At 47.0% G+C, this 16,764-nt stretch overlaps 1 protein-coding gene across 2 annotated transcripts in view; it reads right to left on the bottom strand.

Annotated features, from left to right (window-relative positions):
- Positions 1–16,764, bottom strand: part of GRID1 (glutamate ionotropic receptor delta type subunit 1) — a 460,835-nt gene that overhangs the window by 61,785 nt on the left and 382,286 nt on the right. For both annotated transcript variants that reach the window (XM_036461268.2, XM_045570709.1), the window contains 2 exons: positions 15,226–15,550; positions 12,168–12,306 (listed from right to left, as the gene is read on the bottom strand). In XM_036461268.2, the coding sequence (XP_036317161.1) occupies positions 12,168–12,306; positions 15,226–15,550 (464 nt within the window). The remainder of the gene's footprint in view (positions 1–12,167; positions 12,307–15,225; positions 15,551–16,764) is intronic.

Genomic DNA, 16,764 nt, shown 5'->3' with positions numbered 1-16,764 from the left:
CTTTAATTTCTCTTGAAAATATTTTCACCTAGGTTTTCCACTAAGAACATAATTCTTACACATCTTTTTAAAATGTATTCCTAAGAACTGCATACTTTGGATGCTACGGTAACTGTATTTTAACGTGGTCTCAGGTGTTGGTTGTTAGTGTATAAAGACAATCATTGATTTCTGCATAATCACTCCTTTCCTGAAACCTGTGAAGATTTATTAATTAGATTTAAATTTACTGCAACATTGTTAGGATTTTCTACAAAGACTGCCATGTTATCAGGAAATAAAGACAGTTTTACGTGTCACTTTCAAACTGCTTGCCTTTAATGTCTTTTACACTTGTGCTCAGGTGTGGCCTGCAGAGCGGTGCTATTGCTGGCTGCGGAGAAGCAGCCCAGATGCCATCGTTAAGCACATTCCCAGCAGACAGTTCGCTATGCCCGTTATCAGGTCATTACTTACTTATTAGGGCCTGGTGCACAAATTCATGTACATTGAAAGTAAATTAATTAGAAGAAATATTTTAATATCACTATTTGCCCATTCTTTATACTAGAAGTGCCAACCAAATTCACAACTGACAATCACAAATTGAAATACATGCATGCAATTGGTGCCAGTGAGAGCTCTATATGTATCATGCATGCACAAGTCAACTTAGCCTTTTATATATATAGAATAAACTTGATTAATTAGACCTGCTTTCTGATGTAGCTAAACTTTTTCCAGCCCAGTGAGCCCTCCAACTTCTCTTCCAGGTAATTGTCAGAAACACAGTAGTAAATATCAACACAAAGCAGATTATTATTGCAGATCACGCAGGGAGAACAAAGGGTAAAATATTTAACTGCAGCAGTGCTTGACAATATTCTGCCCAGTGAGAAAACCTGAAGTCATTTTCAAGGTCCACCATTTCTTGCTTCTTCTCAGATGGTCAAGTTTCTAAGCTTTCTAGATTTCTGTTTTCCAGTTAATGAAAATAGGATTCCACCAAGTCTCTGATTTACCTACTCCAGGACTTCTGTGAGGATCACATGGGAAAACGCTTCACAGACATTTAGTTAAAGTGTAAAATGTTTCCACCTGGCTATAAAGCAAGTCTTATTGCTGGGCTGAAGAAACTGCAAGGAGGCTAGTGGCTGCAGGGGTCCTCAAACTTTTTAAAGTGGGGGCCAGATCACAGTCCCTCAGAGAGCTGGAGGGACGGACTATATGAACTACTAATTCCTACTGTAACACCTCGGCTGCGCTCACTGCCCAAAAAACCTGGCGGGCCGGATCAGACACCTCTGCGGGCCACATGTGGCCCGCGAGCCGTAGTTTGAAGACTCCTGAAGAGAGGAAGCCGGGCTTGCTATGTGCCATCATTACCCAGATATTCAGACAGTTAGCATATTAGTCTTTTATATATATAGATTTTTAATTATAAGTGGATATTGAATTTTATCAAATGAAATGATTATATAATTATTTTCCTTTATTTTGTTAATGTAGTGAATCACATTGATTTGTTCTTTTATATTAAAATAAGCTATTATCCTGGGAATAAAAATCCACTTGAATATGATGTATTTTTACATATTGCTAGATTCAATCTGTGACTATTTAGTTTAGGATATTTGCATCTAAGTTCACTGGGAATATTGGCCAGTAACTTTATTTTCTTGTAATATCTTTTTAAGTTTTTGTTATCAGGGTTATGCCAATTTCATTATTTTAATTTAAAACACTTTTGTCTCTATTTTCTGAAAGAGTTTACAACTAGTGTTATTCTATTAAATGCAGGAGAGCAGTGACAGTACTTGGACCTGGAACTTCACTTGTAGTAAGGTCTACAAATCCAATGTTGTCAAATGATATATAAATACTAAGATTTCTTCTTAAATTGCATTTTATAAGTTGTATTTACCTAAGTTATTGAATATATTTGCCTAATTTGCCTATAATATTTTTGTATTATCCTTTTAATAAAAGATATAGTTAGTAAGATCCCGGATTGGAGAGGGTGCAGGCCAAGCTGAAGGACCCTGTCCCCATGTATGAATTCCATGCACTGGGCCTCTAGTAGCAGTATAACATGCTCGTCAACATTTTACTCTTTTTTAAATTTAGTAAGATTTAACTCTATGAACCAATGAGTGATTTGTCTTACTGGCTGACCCATGAACACTAGAAAAGAATGTGCACTCTGCAATTGTTGGTGTAGTGATCTAGAAATATTGATTATGTCAAGTTAGTTGATAAAGTCGTTTATATCTTCTATAGCTTTACTGCTCTTTAGTTTATGTCAAATTTTAAGAAAATAAAGTTAATTTTTTTACTATTTTAGATTTGACTATGTCTCCCAATAGATTTGTCAAATGTGCCCTCATAAATGTTGACACTTTATTATTAGATGCATACATATTTAGAATAGTTGTTTTTCCAGTGAAATTGAGCCTTCTATCATTGTGGAATGTGCCTCTTTATCCCATATACCTATATAATACTCTATGGCAACAATTTTCAACTGGTGTGCCTCAAGTATTTTTAAAACATGCTATCCAGTCAGGGGCACTGTCAAATAAAAAAAATAAATAAATAACAACAACCACACAACAATGGCTGTCTGGTGTAAATGAATCAAAATTACTTTTTTTTTTTTTTCAGATTTGCAAAAAAAATACAATAAATTTTTTGGTGTGTCACAGAATGCTCATAATTAGTTTGTGTGCCATGAGATGAAATAGTTGAAAATTGCTGACCTCTGGTATCATCTACTTTGTCTGATATTGAAGGAGCCTCACCAGCTTTCATAGGCTTCCTGTTTTCACAGCCCAGGTTTCATTTCCTCTCAGTCCATGTGCACCTTTATGTTCAAAATGCTTGTAGACAGCATTTGTTTCCAGTTTTATGCTTGTTAGCACCAGTTCTCATGTGATTGGACCTGCTGTTACTCCATCGTGGCATCTAGAGGAAGTTGGGTGTTCTTTTTCAGGAGGCCCATTAATAAGCACTGCCTTTCTTTTCCAGTATGTGATGCCCAAAGGCAAGAAGAACTGACGTGTAGCTCTAATATACTTCATTTGTTAGATACAACCAATCACTCAGGTTGCTGGAATTTCAGACATCATTTTCTTATCATCAGAGACAGTACTTATCAAATTGATAATTGATGTGAATAAACATCATCTGTCTTCCCCTGAGACTTGACGAGGTACAGATCCCGATTCAGGAGATCTAAGGTGAGGTTCCAGCTCATGCCAGCAGTGCTGCTCTGTGTGCCACATTCTGAATAAGACGACCTGGAGGACTTGCTCGGCCATGGCCACTCGGCCTCCCATTGCAGACATTTCAAATGGGAAGGGCTTGATGGTGGAAAAGTGAAGTCAGCAGAAGCAACTGAAGAGTGCTATCACAACCAAGACCATTAAATTCAAATATTTTAAATATTGTGCTGTCTCCCAAAAGCTTAGGAAGTGATTTTAGGTCATATTCATCTGTTTATGATTCCTGTTCAATATCTTTATCTATAAATTAGAATCCTAACTAATGAAAAAGTAATATGCATTAACCATCACTCCAAGACACAAGATGGCTGCCCCCATGTGGACACAAGATGGCCTGCAGGGGAGGGCTGTTGGGGGCATTTAGGGGTGACCAGGCCTGCAGGGGAGAGCAGTTGTGGGCAATCAGGCCAGCAAGAAGAGCAGTTGGAGGAGACTAGGCCAGCAGGAGAAGACAGTTGGAGGGAATCAGGCTTATAGGGGAGGGCAGTTGGGGGACGGACCAGGTCTACAGGATAGGGAAGTTGGGGGGGACCAGCCTGCAGGGGAGGGCAGTTGTGGATGATCAGGCCAGCAGGGAGAGCATTTATGGGTGACCAGGCCAGCAGGGGACGGCAGTTGGGTGGACCACGCCTGCAAGGGAGGACAGTTGTGGGGGGCAGGCCTGCAGGGGAGGACAGTTGGGGTGGGAACTCAGGCCCTCAAGGGAAGGCAGTTGGGGGGGACCAGGCCAGCAGGGGAGGGCAGTAGGAGGGGACAGGCTCGTAGGAGAGGACAGTTGGGGGCAACTAGGCCAGCAGGGGAGGGCAGTTAGGAGCAATTGGGATGGCCGGGGAGCAGTTAGGGGGTGATCAGGCTGTCAGGCAGAAGGAGTTAGGGGTAATCAGGCAGAGGGAGGTGAGTGGTTTGGAGCCAGCAGTCCTGGATTATGAAAGGGATGTCCAACCACACGTTTATATCTGATCCCAGTGGACTCAATACCTCAGAGCTCCAGCTCTGGGGCAGCAGCTTAAAAGGATTCAGGGACACATGGGGAGGAACTAACTTGTCTGGCATCAGGGCAAGAATTAGGACAGCTTTCTCCCAGACAGAAGTGTTGGCAGAGGCCACAGTCCCTTTGATGAGACCTCCCCCCACAGAACCAACTGGCAGGCACCATGTTTGATTCCCCATCAGCCTGGCTCATACTTTTTGCCACACCTGGTGATTCCCTGAGACCCCACCCCAACACTTGCAGGCTCATCCAAGCCATTTTTAGAGGCTTTCAACTCCTTTGCCTCATGCTTTAGTCTCCCTAAAATCTCTCAAACAAGCAGCAGCTGGCCTCAGCATGCCACATGCCCAGCACTAGTGGCATTCCACCTTGTTTCATAGTTTGGCTCCTCCTGGCACCTCTGAGTTCAATATAAAGTACCAGCCATTGTCAGATTGTTCTGTTGCAGAAAGGGCACAGGCAGTGGCTGATTTTGAAACTCCTGGAGGCCCCAGAGCCAGTGCACCCAGTGGTCAGCTTCAGACTATGCCAGATTACAACCCTAAGACATCAATGAGTGACACACTCAAGGGGTAGACTCCAGGAGCACCAAAGCCCCACTGAGGCAAGTCCTGCTCCACAGGGGTGACTCCTGCAGAGCAGCTCTTCCTCTGGTGCTGCAGCTGGTCCTCAGCTGATTGGCCTGGAGGTCAATCCCGCCCAGTGATGCCAACAGAAATTAGGCTCATCAGGACAGTGCACACAGCCAATACAGGGGCCACCTGGAGTGCCCAGCTCAGGTGGCTGGGGAGGCTGAGTCACTATGACCTATAGGACACCTCCCTGCACAAGGTACTCTACCACATCTGGGAGACATAGCAGCTCTACCTAAGACATAAAACCAACACCGGGAAGCAGCCAAAATGCAGAGACAAAGAAATATGTTGGTAATGAAAGAATGGAAGAAATCTCCAGAAAAAGAATGAAGCAAGCAAACTACCAGATACAGAGTTCAAAACAATAGTTATGAGGATACTCAAAGAACTTACTGAGAACTTCAAGGAACTTAGATATAACTTCAAGGAACTTATTGAACCATCAACAATATAAAAATGAACCAGTCATAAATGGATACACTTACTGAAATAAAGGATAATTTACTGCAAGGAATCAATAGTAGAGTAATGGACATCAAGAATCAAATGAGCTATTTGGAATATATGGAAATAAAAAAAAAAAAACACCCAATTAGAACAGCAAAAGGAATAAAAGAATCCAAAAACATGAGGTTAGTGTAAGAAGTCTCTGAGACAATTTCAGATGTACCAACATTTGTGTCATGGGGGTGCTAGAAGAAGAGAGGGAGCAAAGAATTGAAAACTTTTTTGAAAGAATAACAGAAAATGTCCCTTACCTGGTGAAAGAAATAAACATACAAGTCCAGGAAGCCTAGAGAATTCCAAACAAAATCAACCCAAACGGGCATACACCAAGGCACATCATAATTAAAATGCAAAAGGTAAAGATGAAGAGAGAATTTTAAAAGCAGCAAGAGAAAAGCAGTTAGTTACCTACAAGGGAGTGCCCATAAGACTGTCAGCTGATTTCTCAACAGAAACTGACAGGCCAAATGGAAGTGGCAAGAAAATATTCAAAGTGATGAAAATCAAGAATCTATAATCAATATCACTCTACATAGCAAAGCTATCATTTAGAATTGATGGAAGACCAGGTAAAGAGCTTCCCAGACAAGAAACAACTAAAATTGTTCATCACCACCAAGCCAGAATTACATGAAATGCTAAAGGGTCTTCTTTAAGAAGAAAAAAATATTTTAAAATATGAACAATAAAATGGCAATAAATACATATCTATGAACAACTAAATCTAAAAATCAAAATAAACAAACAGAACATAATCAGACTCATAGATCATATGACATTTTGACAGTTGCCAGATTTGTGTGTGGGAGAGTGGGAAAAGCAAAGTGATTTAGAAGTACAAATTAGTAGTTATAGTATAGTCAAGGGGGTGTAGAGTACACCATAGGGAATATAGTCAATTATATTCTAATTAGAGGCCCAGTGCATGAAATTCATGCATGGGGGGACTCCCTCAGCCTGGCCTTTACCCTCTCCAATATATGCCCTGAACCCCTCAGCATATATCCAACTGCTTGTTTAGCGGAATTGGGCCTAAACTGGTAGTTGGACATCTCTCTCACAATCTGGACCACTGGCACCTAACTGCTCCCCTGCCTACCTGATCGCTTCTAACAGTCTCTGCCTGCCAGCTTGATTGCCCCCAACTGCCCTCCCCTGCTGACATAATCACCCCAACTGCCTTCCCCTGCTGGACTGATCACCCCTAACTATTTGCTCCTCCACACTGATTTTTTTAGATAATCACTTAATAAGTTTTATAATGTCTAATTACTGGGGTGTACACCTGAAACTTACATTATATTGTATGTCAAATGTACTTGAAAAATAAAAAGTGATTTAAAAATAAAAGCTATTAATCCATCTTTAGTTTGTCTATGCTTTTTTTTTTATATATAACACCAATAGCACGATCAATTAAAAATTATTAAGTTGGCTTTATTTGTCCTACTTGATTTATCCTAGCCCTGTCCAGCTCATATTTCCCCCCATTTTATCTGCAAATTTATCTTAAAACTGGCATCTCATTAAAAAACACCATATATCTCCTTTTATATATTCTAAAGGACATCTTGGTTGCCTCCACATATTGGTAAATAAAATTGCTATAACGATTTATGTGAATGTTTTTGTGTTCATATGTGTTTTTAATTCATTTTCATAAATACCAAGGAGCATGACTACTGGGATAAAGAACATGAGTTCATTTAGTTTTCTAAGAAACTGTTAAACTTTCTTCTAAAGCGACTCCACCATTTTGAATTCCCACCAGCAATAAAAGAGAGATCCTGTTGCTTCCCAGTCTCACCAGCATTTGTGGTGTCAGTATTTTGCATTGTGGCCATACTAACAACAGGTGTGTAGTGGCAGTTTATTTTGTTTTATTTTCAGTTCCCTAATATTGAGCACCTTTTCATCTGCTTTTTTTTGTTGTTGTTGTTAACCATATTTTTATCTTCTTTGGTGAGATGTCTGTTCACTTGTGGCTCATTTAAAAAATAGGTTCTTTTCCTCATTACTATTTAAATAGTTCTTTATATTGTATATTTGGATATCTCTTTTACCTAATAAGTTTTGCAAAGATTTTTCTCACAATCTGTGACTTGTCTTCTCATTTTCTTAAGTGTCTGTCTCAGAGAACTGTTTTTACTGTAATGAAGTCTAACTTATCAATCTATTATTGATTGTTCTGAATTGGTATTGAATATAAGAAGTCATCACCAAACCCAAGGTCAGCTAGATTTTTTATTTACCATAAAACTGCAAAAAATGATACACCACTTTATAAAAAGTTTACAGCAAGTTTTATGGAATAGTGGTTATTTTCACAGCAAGATGATTGAAAGGAAAAATAACTTGGGATAAATTAGACTATTGGTGAGTTCTGTTTTTTTATGTTTATACTAGAGGTCCGGTGCATGAAAATGCATGCACTGGAGAGGGAGTTCCCTCAGCCCAGCCTGCCCCCTCTCACAGTCCGGGAGCCCTCAGGGGCTGGAATCCACCCAGCGATCAGGGAGGGTGATGCCCCATCACACCTCTGCTGCTGCCACTGCGGGCAGCACAAGCCTCAGGCCAATCCTGGGTGGCTGGGCAGCCAACATTCGAGGTGCAGGCAAGCTTTGGGCTGGCTCTGGGTAGCTAGGGGCTGAGGGGATTGGGGGAATCTAGAGGCAGGCATGCAGAACGATCAGACCTGTCTGAAGGCGGGTCCAGCCTTGCAGTGCACCTGCCGCCCTGGCAGGGCTGAGGGGACTGGGGCACCACCACCTTGTGGCTGTGGGCGCTGCCATTTTTGAGGTCCTGGCAATAAATGAGCATATTCCCTCCTTATTGGCTGTGGGCACCACCATCTTCCCAATAGCATGAGGGTATATTAGCACATTCCCTGCTTATTAGATAGGATTCCCCTCTGAAAATGTGTAGATGTGTGAGCACAAGAAAAAAAGCTCCTTTCAAAAAATCAAAGAGAGAAGAATGACCGTAAATTCACTCTACAAAACATTTTTTTCCTGATAGCAAAACCAAAGACATTACAAAAAGAACAAAAAAAAAAAATCATAGGCCAATATCCTTGATGAATATAGATGCAAAAATTATCAACAAAATGTTAGCAACCAGATTTGGCAATATGTTAAAAGGATTATACACATGTCCTTTGAGATTTATCTTAGAGATGCAAAGATTGTTTAACATTTGTAAATCAGTCAGTGAAATACATCACATTAACAAAATAAAGAATAAAATATTTATATGCAAAGTAACTTAGTATTTTTAAGGGTGATCACTTATTATTGAATAGTTTTCTATTCATTTGAGAATGTATAGGTTGAAGATCGTTGGGATTAATAAGAAAGACATGTCTCTGAAAGACAAAGACCCACCTTTCATCTTTCCAGAAACCTACTAAATCCCCAACCCAGGTATATGCCCTGACTGGGAATCGAACCTGCAACCCTTCAGTGTGCAGGATGATACTCCAGCCAGGGATCTCTTGCTTCCCGAACATGCACCATCTCAGTGGACTTTATTTATACCTACACAGGCAAAGCAACTCTAAGTCACCGTGATGGGAGGCCCTAGTTTCTCTGGGCTCTGCAGGGAACAGTGGTCGCAAACCCCAGGCACTGGCATTTGTCTCTGACACAGAAAATAGAAATGCAGAAAGAGGGTGATAAAGCTGCTCTATGGCTGTTCTTACTGTGGAAAGGCTGCGTCCGTCATAATTCTGGAAACAGAAACTCTGTCACTAGGACAAACCTCCAAAGCTTCCCACTGAGGCCAGGCTGGTGACGGCTGCTTCTGGCACAGCCTCTGCCTGTACACCCATGCCCAGGTTACATTCCGAGAGGATGAGCCACCTGTAGCCAGGTACCACTGGTTACCTAGGAGACCCTACCTGCCTGTTTCTGGAAAGGGTTCAGAATCAAGAAATAGCAAAGTAAACATCAAGACAACAACATGCAGGCATTAAGAAAGGACTCAGCACTTTAAAATAATGTATAAATGTACTTAAACTACATTGCATTAAATATTCTAAACACATGCTTAGAAAATATATGTTAAGAAAATGAGCCGAAACAGGTTTGGCTCAGTGGTAGAGTGTCAATCTGCGGACTGAAAGGTCCCAGGTTCGATTCCGGTCAAGGGCATGTACATTGGTTGCGGGCACATCCCCAATAGGGGGTGTGCAAGAGGCAGCTGGCCAATGTTTCTCTCTCATTGATGTTTCTAGCTATCTCTCTCCCTTTCTCCTCTCTGTAAAATATCAATAAAATATATATTAAAAAGATAAAAAGAAAATGAAGTAAAATTTCTTAAATAGTTGTTTCTCTATAGGTGCAATTCATTATAGTAAGGACTCTTGCCATAAACAGTGGCTTAGAAATAAAGGAGATACTAACAGAGTGAGAGGAAGAAAGGATAAATGGAAATAAAAACACAGGACTAGAATTTATATACTCATTAACATTGTTGAAAATCAGCTGCACACTGAAGGAAATCTAATCAGAAGTTTGGAAGACATACTGAAGAACTCTACCAGAATGAAAAGGGAAATCTAAGCATGGTTAATCACATGTAGGTTGACTCTATTAAATAGTGATGGACGCTTAAATTTAAAGGTATTAGAAGGGTTGATTCTAAAGGTGAAAGCACAGGAGATGAGAAGTGGAGGAGGAAGAGTAAAAGGAAGGAGGGGAGGATAACGAATGACAGAGAAAAGGTATCCTAACAAGGGAGGAGGAGGAAAAAGTGATGGGAGACAAGGAAACACTGGAAGATGGGGGGAGGAAACCATGGAGGAGGGGGAGGAAGGTGAAAGGCAGTAAAGAGGGAGAGGCAGAGAAAAGGGGAGGAGAAGGAGGAAAAGGGGAAGATGAAGAGGGAAGAGAGGAGGGGAGAGGAATGGAGGGCAGAGGAGGAGCACAAGGAATAAAATAGATGGAAGAAGCAAATGAGCAGGAAAAAGGGGGAGAAGGAGACAGGAAGAGGAGAGTAAGGGAAGGAGAGGGGAGGGCAGGAGGGGAGAGTGGGGGAAAGAAAAGAGAGGGAGTAAAAGGGGGAAGGATAAAGAAAATAGTGGGAATGGAAGCGAGGAAAGGAGAGGACAGGAGAAGGAAGAGGTAAATGGGATAGTCTCAGGCTTCCCTCTAGCATTAATATAGAAAGAGCAACGGGGCAAATTCTACAGAATTCAGGCAATGGAACAAGTTCTACAGAATATTACTGTGCCACCAGGATATTAGACTCAGAGAAGAGTTATGTGTGTGTATTTGCAACTGAAAAAAAAATTCTCCAATATATATATCACTCTTGCTATAATATATTGCTCAAAGTGCTACTCTAGCTGAACAAAGGTTCAGCAAAATAAAGATATGAATAATGATTAGATCATGGGATAAAGAAACAGACAACAAGCATTGAACCAGAAATCAGAGCAAATAATAACTACAAATATGGATGGGATAAAACAAAAGAATACAAATGCCAAATAAAAGTCTCAGAGAAACCATTACTTTTTCAAAATAAGAAGAAAAGAAAGGGCCATAGAAAACTGTGTCTAAAGACTTAGAATCTATAAAAAATAAAAAAATAAAAACAACAACAACAAAAAACTAAGTGGAAAGAGAAAAGGAAATAAAGTTGTTTGAGTAGTCTTTCATGGGAAGCAATATAACCAAATGGTTTCACTCTTGATTCTGAAAGGGAAATAACTGTGCTATCTAGCTAGCAAAATCAACCAAAAAAGCACAAAAAATAAAAGTACAAACCAATATTCTGACCAATGAAGATGCAAACACCCTCAGCCAGAACACCAGCAAAATCCAACAATATATGCAAGACTCATAAACCATGATGCATTCAAGAAATAAAATATTTGAAAAACAATCAATGGTGTTTACAAACTATGGTAGTCTATGTCAAGTGATGGCAAGAAAGCATTTGACAAAATCTAATACTCATTCACAATAAACATTCACACCAAACTATAGTCTACTGGCTTAATGCAATTACAACTACAGTATAATTAATACAATTCTATTAACCCCAGAAAAAGGTTTTATAGACATAAACAAACTTACTCCAGCCTTTATATGTAAAGGCACAGACCCTACAATAGTTAACACCATCTTGACGAAGAATAAAATGGGAGGAACATAAATTCAGGCCAAAGCATGGCCCACAAAAGAATAAATTTATAAGTTGGACCTCATAAAAATTGAAATTTTTCTGTGAAGACCTTTCCAAGTTATTTCACTATGTTCAACTAAGTCTTTTATGCAATTTTTTATAGCATTTTGGTAAGATGAAGAAATATTTTTAGTCCCTAGATTCAATATTTTTATAATTTTACAAATATAAGTTAAATAAGTTTTCTAATCACTAAGATAATTAACATGTTCTTAAAAATAATTTTAAGGTGTTTGAAGTTTTGCAAAATATATTAGACTTTTGGTTTTAATTATTTTTAATGGGATGTTTAGAAACTTTTGATTAAATCATTTTTTTCAATGTTTAAATGTCTGAGAAAAACTTAATTGGTTAACTTTTAATGTTCTGATTTATTAGTCTAAGAAGCATTTAAATGTTCAGAGAAATATGAATGCGTTTACACATTTAGGTAATTGTGCATAAAATAAAATACAACAGGAGCAAAGCTCTTCATGCGTTCAAGATTGCGACCATGAAATCTGTAGGTCTGGGATCGAGTCTCAGTGCCTGGGGTGAGGCCCAGCTGACTGTTCCAGCTCTGGAAGTGGGTGGTCTTACCTTATGGGGTTGTCCATCCTGGACACGGTGAGGAAGGCAGCAAGGTTGGCCGTGTAAGAGGAGCACACGATGAGGGTAAAGAGCCACCAGCTTCCCATCACGATACGCATGGCCATGGAGTTCGCGGAGGACTCGCCACCTGCGAGGAGCGGAGCAGAGGTTGGCTCAGGCCACCCTCCTGCCTCCTCCCGGACCCGCGCTGGGCGGGGAGCCTCCGCTGGGCTGGGCTGGGCACCAGGGAGGCTGCCAGCTTGGGTGGCGCCGTGGCAGCCCGGCACTGGCCTCAGGCACCGTCCTGGAGAGGATGGAGAACCAGAGGGCACGGAGGAGCCAGGATTGTCCTTTTCCTGGCGTGATTCCTGTCAGCGCACCAAAGATAAAGCCCTACATCCAACTCTCCCGGGTAGCAGGCTCCGCTCACTGAGTGAGGACGCGGGCGCCACCTGGCTGAGGGCAGGCCCGGGCCCTTCCAGGTCACACGGACCCGTGTGGGGCACTCTGCAGACATGAATTACCTCCTGCCCGGCGTCCCGAGCGAACTTCCACCTCAGCGTGAGGGGTGCCGCCGCTGCTGCCTGCAGCCCCCATCATGGCCCCCGGGCCTCAGGGGGGCTGCCTCTGCGAGCAGAGCTCTCCCGGCTCCTCCGTGGCGACAGGAGCAGCTCTGCTGCCCTCCTTACCAGCCCGCCAACAGCTCTGCTGGGTGCAAGCTGCGCCACAGCCAGACAGGGAATCCCAATCCGTGTTTCTGGTGGAAACAGCACGATCCCGACCCTCCACAGGCACCACCCAACTACCCAGGCATCTGGGCAAGACTTTCTCTTCCCCACACGGCTATCCCCTCCTCCCCCCGCCCCCATGGGTGCCCGACACACGGCTATCTCCCCTTCCCCCACACACACACAGCTTCCCCTCCTGCCCCCCCCAACCCCCACCCGTCGACATGGCTCTCCCCGGCACCCCTATCCTTACCCACCCCCCATCCCTCCCCCCATGGCTCTCCCCCCCACGGCTATCCCCCCCATGGCTCTCCCCCGCACCGCTATCCCTACCCACCCCCCATCCCTCCCCCCATGGCTCTCCCCCGCACGGCTATCCCCCCCATGGCTCTCCCCCGCACAGCTATCCCCCCCATGGCTCTCCCCCGCACGGCTATCCCCCCCCATGGCTCTCCCCCGCACGGCTATCCCCCGCCCATGGCTCTCCCCCGGACGGCTATCCCCCCCCCCCCATGGCTCTCTCCTGCATGGCTATCCCCCCATGGCTCTCTCCTGCACGGCTATCCCCCCCCCCAATGGCTCTCCCCCGCACGGCTATCCCCCGCCCATGGCTCTCCCCCGCACGGCTATCCCCCCCCCCCCATGGCTCTCTCCTGCATGGCTATCCCCCCCATGGCTCTCTCCTGCACGGCTATCCCCCCCCAATGGCTCTCCCCCGCACGGCTATCCCCCCCCCCCATGGCTCTCTCCTGCATGGCTATCCCCCCCATGGCTCTCTCCTGCACGGCTATCCCCCCCCCCCATGGCTCTCTCCTGCATGGCTATCCCCCCCCCCATGGCTCTCTCCTGCACGGCTATTCCCCCCCTGCATGGCTCTCCCCCACACGGCTATTCCCCCCCATGGCTCTCTCCTGCATGGCTATCTCCCTCATGGCTCTCCCCCGCACGGCTATCCCCCACCCCATGGCTCTCTCCTGCATGGCTATCCCCCCCATGGCTCTCCCCCGCACGGCTATCCCCCACCCCATGGCTCTCTCCTGCATGGCTATTCCCCCCCATGGCTCTCCCCCGCACGGCTATCCCCCCCCATGGCTCTCTCCTGCATGGCTATCCCCCCCATGGCTCTCCCCCGCACGGCTATCCCCCCCCCCCATGGCTCTCTCCTGCATGGCTATCTCCCGCCCCAAGGCTCTCTCCTGCACGGCTATCCCCCCCCCCCCCGCATGGCTCTCCCCCGCACGGCTATCCCCCCCCATGGCTCTCCCCCGCATGGCTATCCCCCCCCCCATGGCTCTCCCCCGCACGGCTATCCCCCCCCCCCCATGGCTCTCTCCTGCACGGCTATCCCCCCCCCATGGCTCTCTCCTGCACGGCTATCCCCCCCCCCCCCGCATGGCTCTCCCCCGCACGGCTATTCCCCCCCATGGCTCTCTCCTGCACGGCTATCCCCTCCCCCTCGCATGGCTCTCCCCCGCACGGCTCCCCCCCCCCATGGCTCTCTCCTGCACAGCTATCCCCCCCATGGCTCTCCCCCGCACGGCTACCCCCCCCCATGGCTCTCTCCTGCACGGCTATCCCCCCCCCATGGCTCTCTCCTGCACGGCTATCCCCCCCCCATGGCTCTCTCCTGCATGGCTATCCCCCCCATGGCTCTCCCCTGCATGGCTATCCCCCCCCATGGCTCTCTCCTGCATGGCTCTCCCCCCCCCATGGCTCTCCCCTGCACAGCTATCCCCCCCCCCATGGCTCTCCCCCGCACGGCTACCCCCCCCCCATGGCTCTCTCCTGCACGGCTATCCCCCCCCCCATGGCTCTCTCCTGCACGGCTATCCCCCCCCCTCATGGCTCTCTCCTGCACGGCTACCCCCCCCCTTATGGCTCTCTCCTGCGTGGCTATTCCCCCCCCCCGCCCCCATGGCTCTCTCCTGCACGGCTATCCCTGCCCAGCCCCCCTTCCCCCATGGCTCTCTCCTGCACGGGCGGGCTGCAGTGCTCCTATATCATTGCAAAGCGGTTGTCATGTTTTCCCACAGGGCTTCAAGTTGAAGCCAGATGCCTTTGGCTTGCCAACCTGCGTGCACAGAACTGTCTGACATGGGAAGGGACTGCCTGGTGGAATGCCACAACCACCCTGTCCACAGTGGGGAGTCAGGATTCGAAGCCGCGGTCTGCTATCACGTGATTTCTCGGTGGCGTTTCGCAGAGGAACTGGGTGCAGCCCGTGCCAGCACTGCCCCAGAGGAAATTACACCGCGTGGCAATGGCTTTGGCAACATGCTTCCAGGAACACTGCCAACAGGCCAGTTCTCCCAGGCGATCCGCGCCGGACACGCAGGTACCTTGCTGGACGAAGGCGCCGTAGACGATCCAGATGGCGCTGTGCACGGTGGCAGAGGCGGACGGCCGGGGCTGGGCCGCGCCCGGAGCCGCCGCGGCCTGCATGCGGCTCAGCACGAAGATGAGCACGCCCACCACGGGGATGGCGGCCGCGATGCAGGCCCAGACGGCGAAGTCGAAGGGCGCGAAGAGCGAGAAGATGCTGATCTTCTCCTCGGGCTTCCGGAGCAGGACGCCCACCGAGTAGTCCATGTAGCGCTTGCTGAAGTCCACCACGCTCTCCCGCTCGGGGGTGATGGTGATGGCGGAGATGGCCATGTCCGCTCTCTGAAAGGGAAACGTCCGTCAGGGGCGCCCGCTCTGCCCGCCGGCCGCTGCTCCGCCCGGAGAGCAGCTTCTCGGGGAGGCCCTGTGGCCGGGTGCTGTAAGGCACACCCAGCACTGAGGGCCCGACTCACCTCCTTCGCCTCGCACATTTCTCCCCAAACCCAACGGCTCCCGAACCGTGTCTGGGCCTCGAGGCTGGAGGGCACCTGCCTCCTGCGCAGTGTGTCTTCGCCAGCCCCTTCCGCCCCCGCAGCTCCCCCCTTCCGAGGCGGCGTGTGCTCGGGCCCACGCCCCAGGAAGCCGTGTCCTCCAGCTCGCCTGGGTCCTCCCTAGGCTGGGAGCAGACACTCCTTCCCCACCGAGCCTCTCGGCCCAGCCAGCCACGCCCTGACGCTCTGCCCTCTGACAGCTTGTGTGAGCTGTAGGGTGAGTTTGGCAACTACCTGAAGCTCACGGTGTAGCAGACCCTGGCTGTGTCACATGCAGAGACCATGCAGGGAGTACTGTCCACCAAGGAAAGGGCCCTGCTCCCCTCGGGGCCCACCTCCCTCCACCTCGCCTGCGTGTGGGCTGCCTCTCGGCAGGAGCACGGCCAGGGGGCCAGAAGCGCAGCCCCAGGCCTGCTGCTTTCTAAGACGGGCTTCACTTTGAAAAGCACCAAAGACCCATTGGGATGGGTGTGGACCGTGAGACCACCTGCCCGGCTGGTGGAGGTTAGCGTCCTTATGCCGGGAGGGACGCCGGCAGGCTGGGCCGGCTGGAGCGCCCGCTCCCGCCCAAACCACCACGGGCCAGTGGTCATCTGGGTCTTGGCTCTCGAGTCTCGGAGTCAGAGGCATCCTCAGAATTAGGCTTCATTAAAGTGGCCAATCATAACAGCAGGCCTAACCTATTACTCAATTGGGGAACATGTGTAGACTTTATCAGGCTCAGTGTGTGGGTTCAGGGTCAGACATATTGATGTTCTGAACGGACCACAACATCCCGAGCCTGGGAGAGACACTGGGGTGATGGTGCCGGCTTTCCTCCTACACGTTCACGTCTGCAGCTCAGCCCTTCGTCTTTGCCCCTCTCATCAAACCCCAATGCAGGGCTTCTGTCTGCACGCCTGAGTGTCCAGGGATGCTGTCTGCACGCCTGAGGGACAGGGGTTCTGTCTGCACGCCTGAGGGTCAGGGGTGCTGTCTGCACGCCTGAGGGTCAGGGGTGCTGTC

This window comes from Pipistrellus kuhlii, unplaced genomic scaffold, assembly GCF_014108245.1.
Source record: "Pipistrellus kuhlii isolate mPipKuh1 unplaced genomic scaffold, mPipKuh1.p scaffold_m20_p_35, whole genome shotgun sequence".
NCBI lineage: Eukaryota > Metazoa > Chordata > Mammalia > Chiroptera > Vespertilionidae > Pipistrellus > Pipistrellus kuhlii.
The sequence above is the reverse complement of the archived record's forward strand: the minus strand, read 5'-3'. Positions and strand labels throughout refer to the sequence as shown.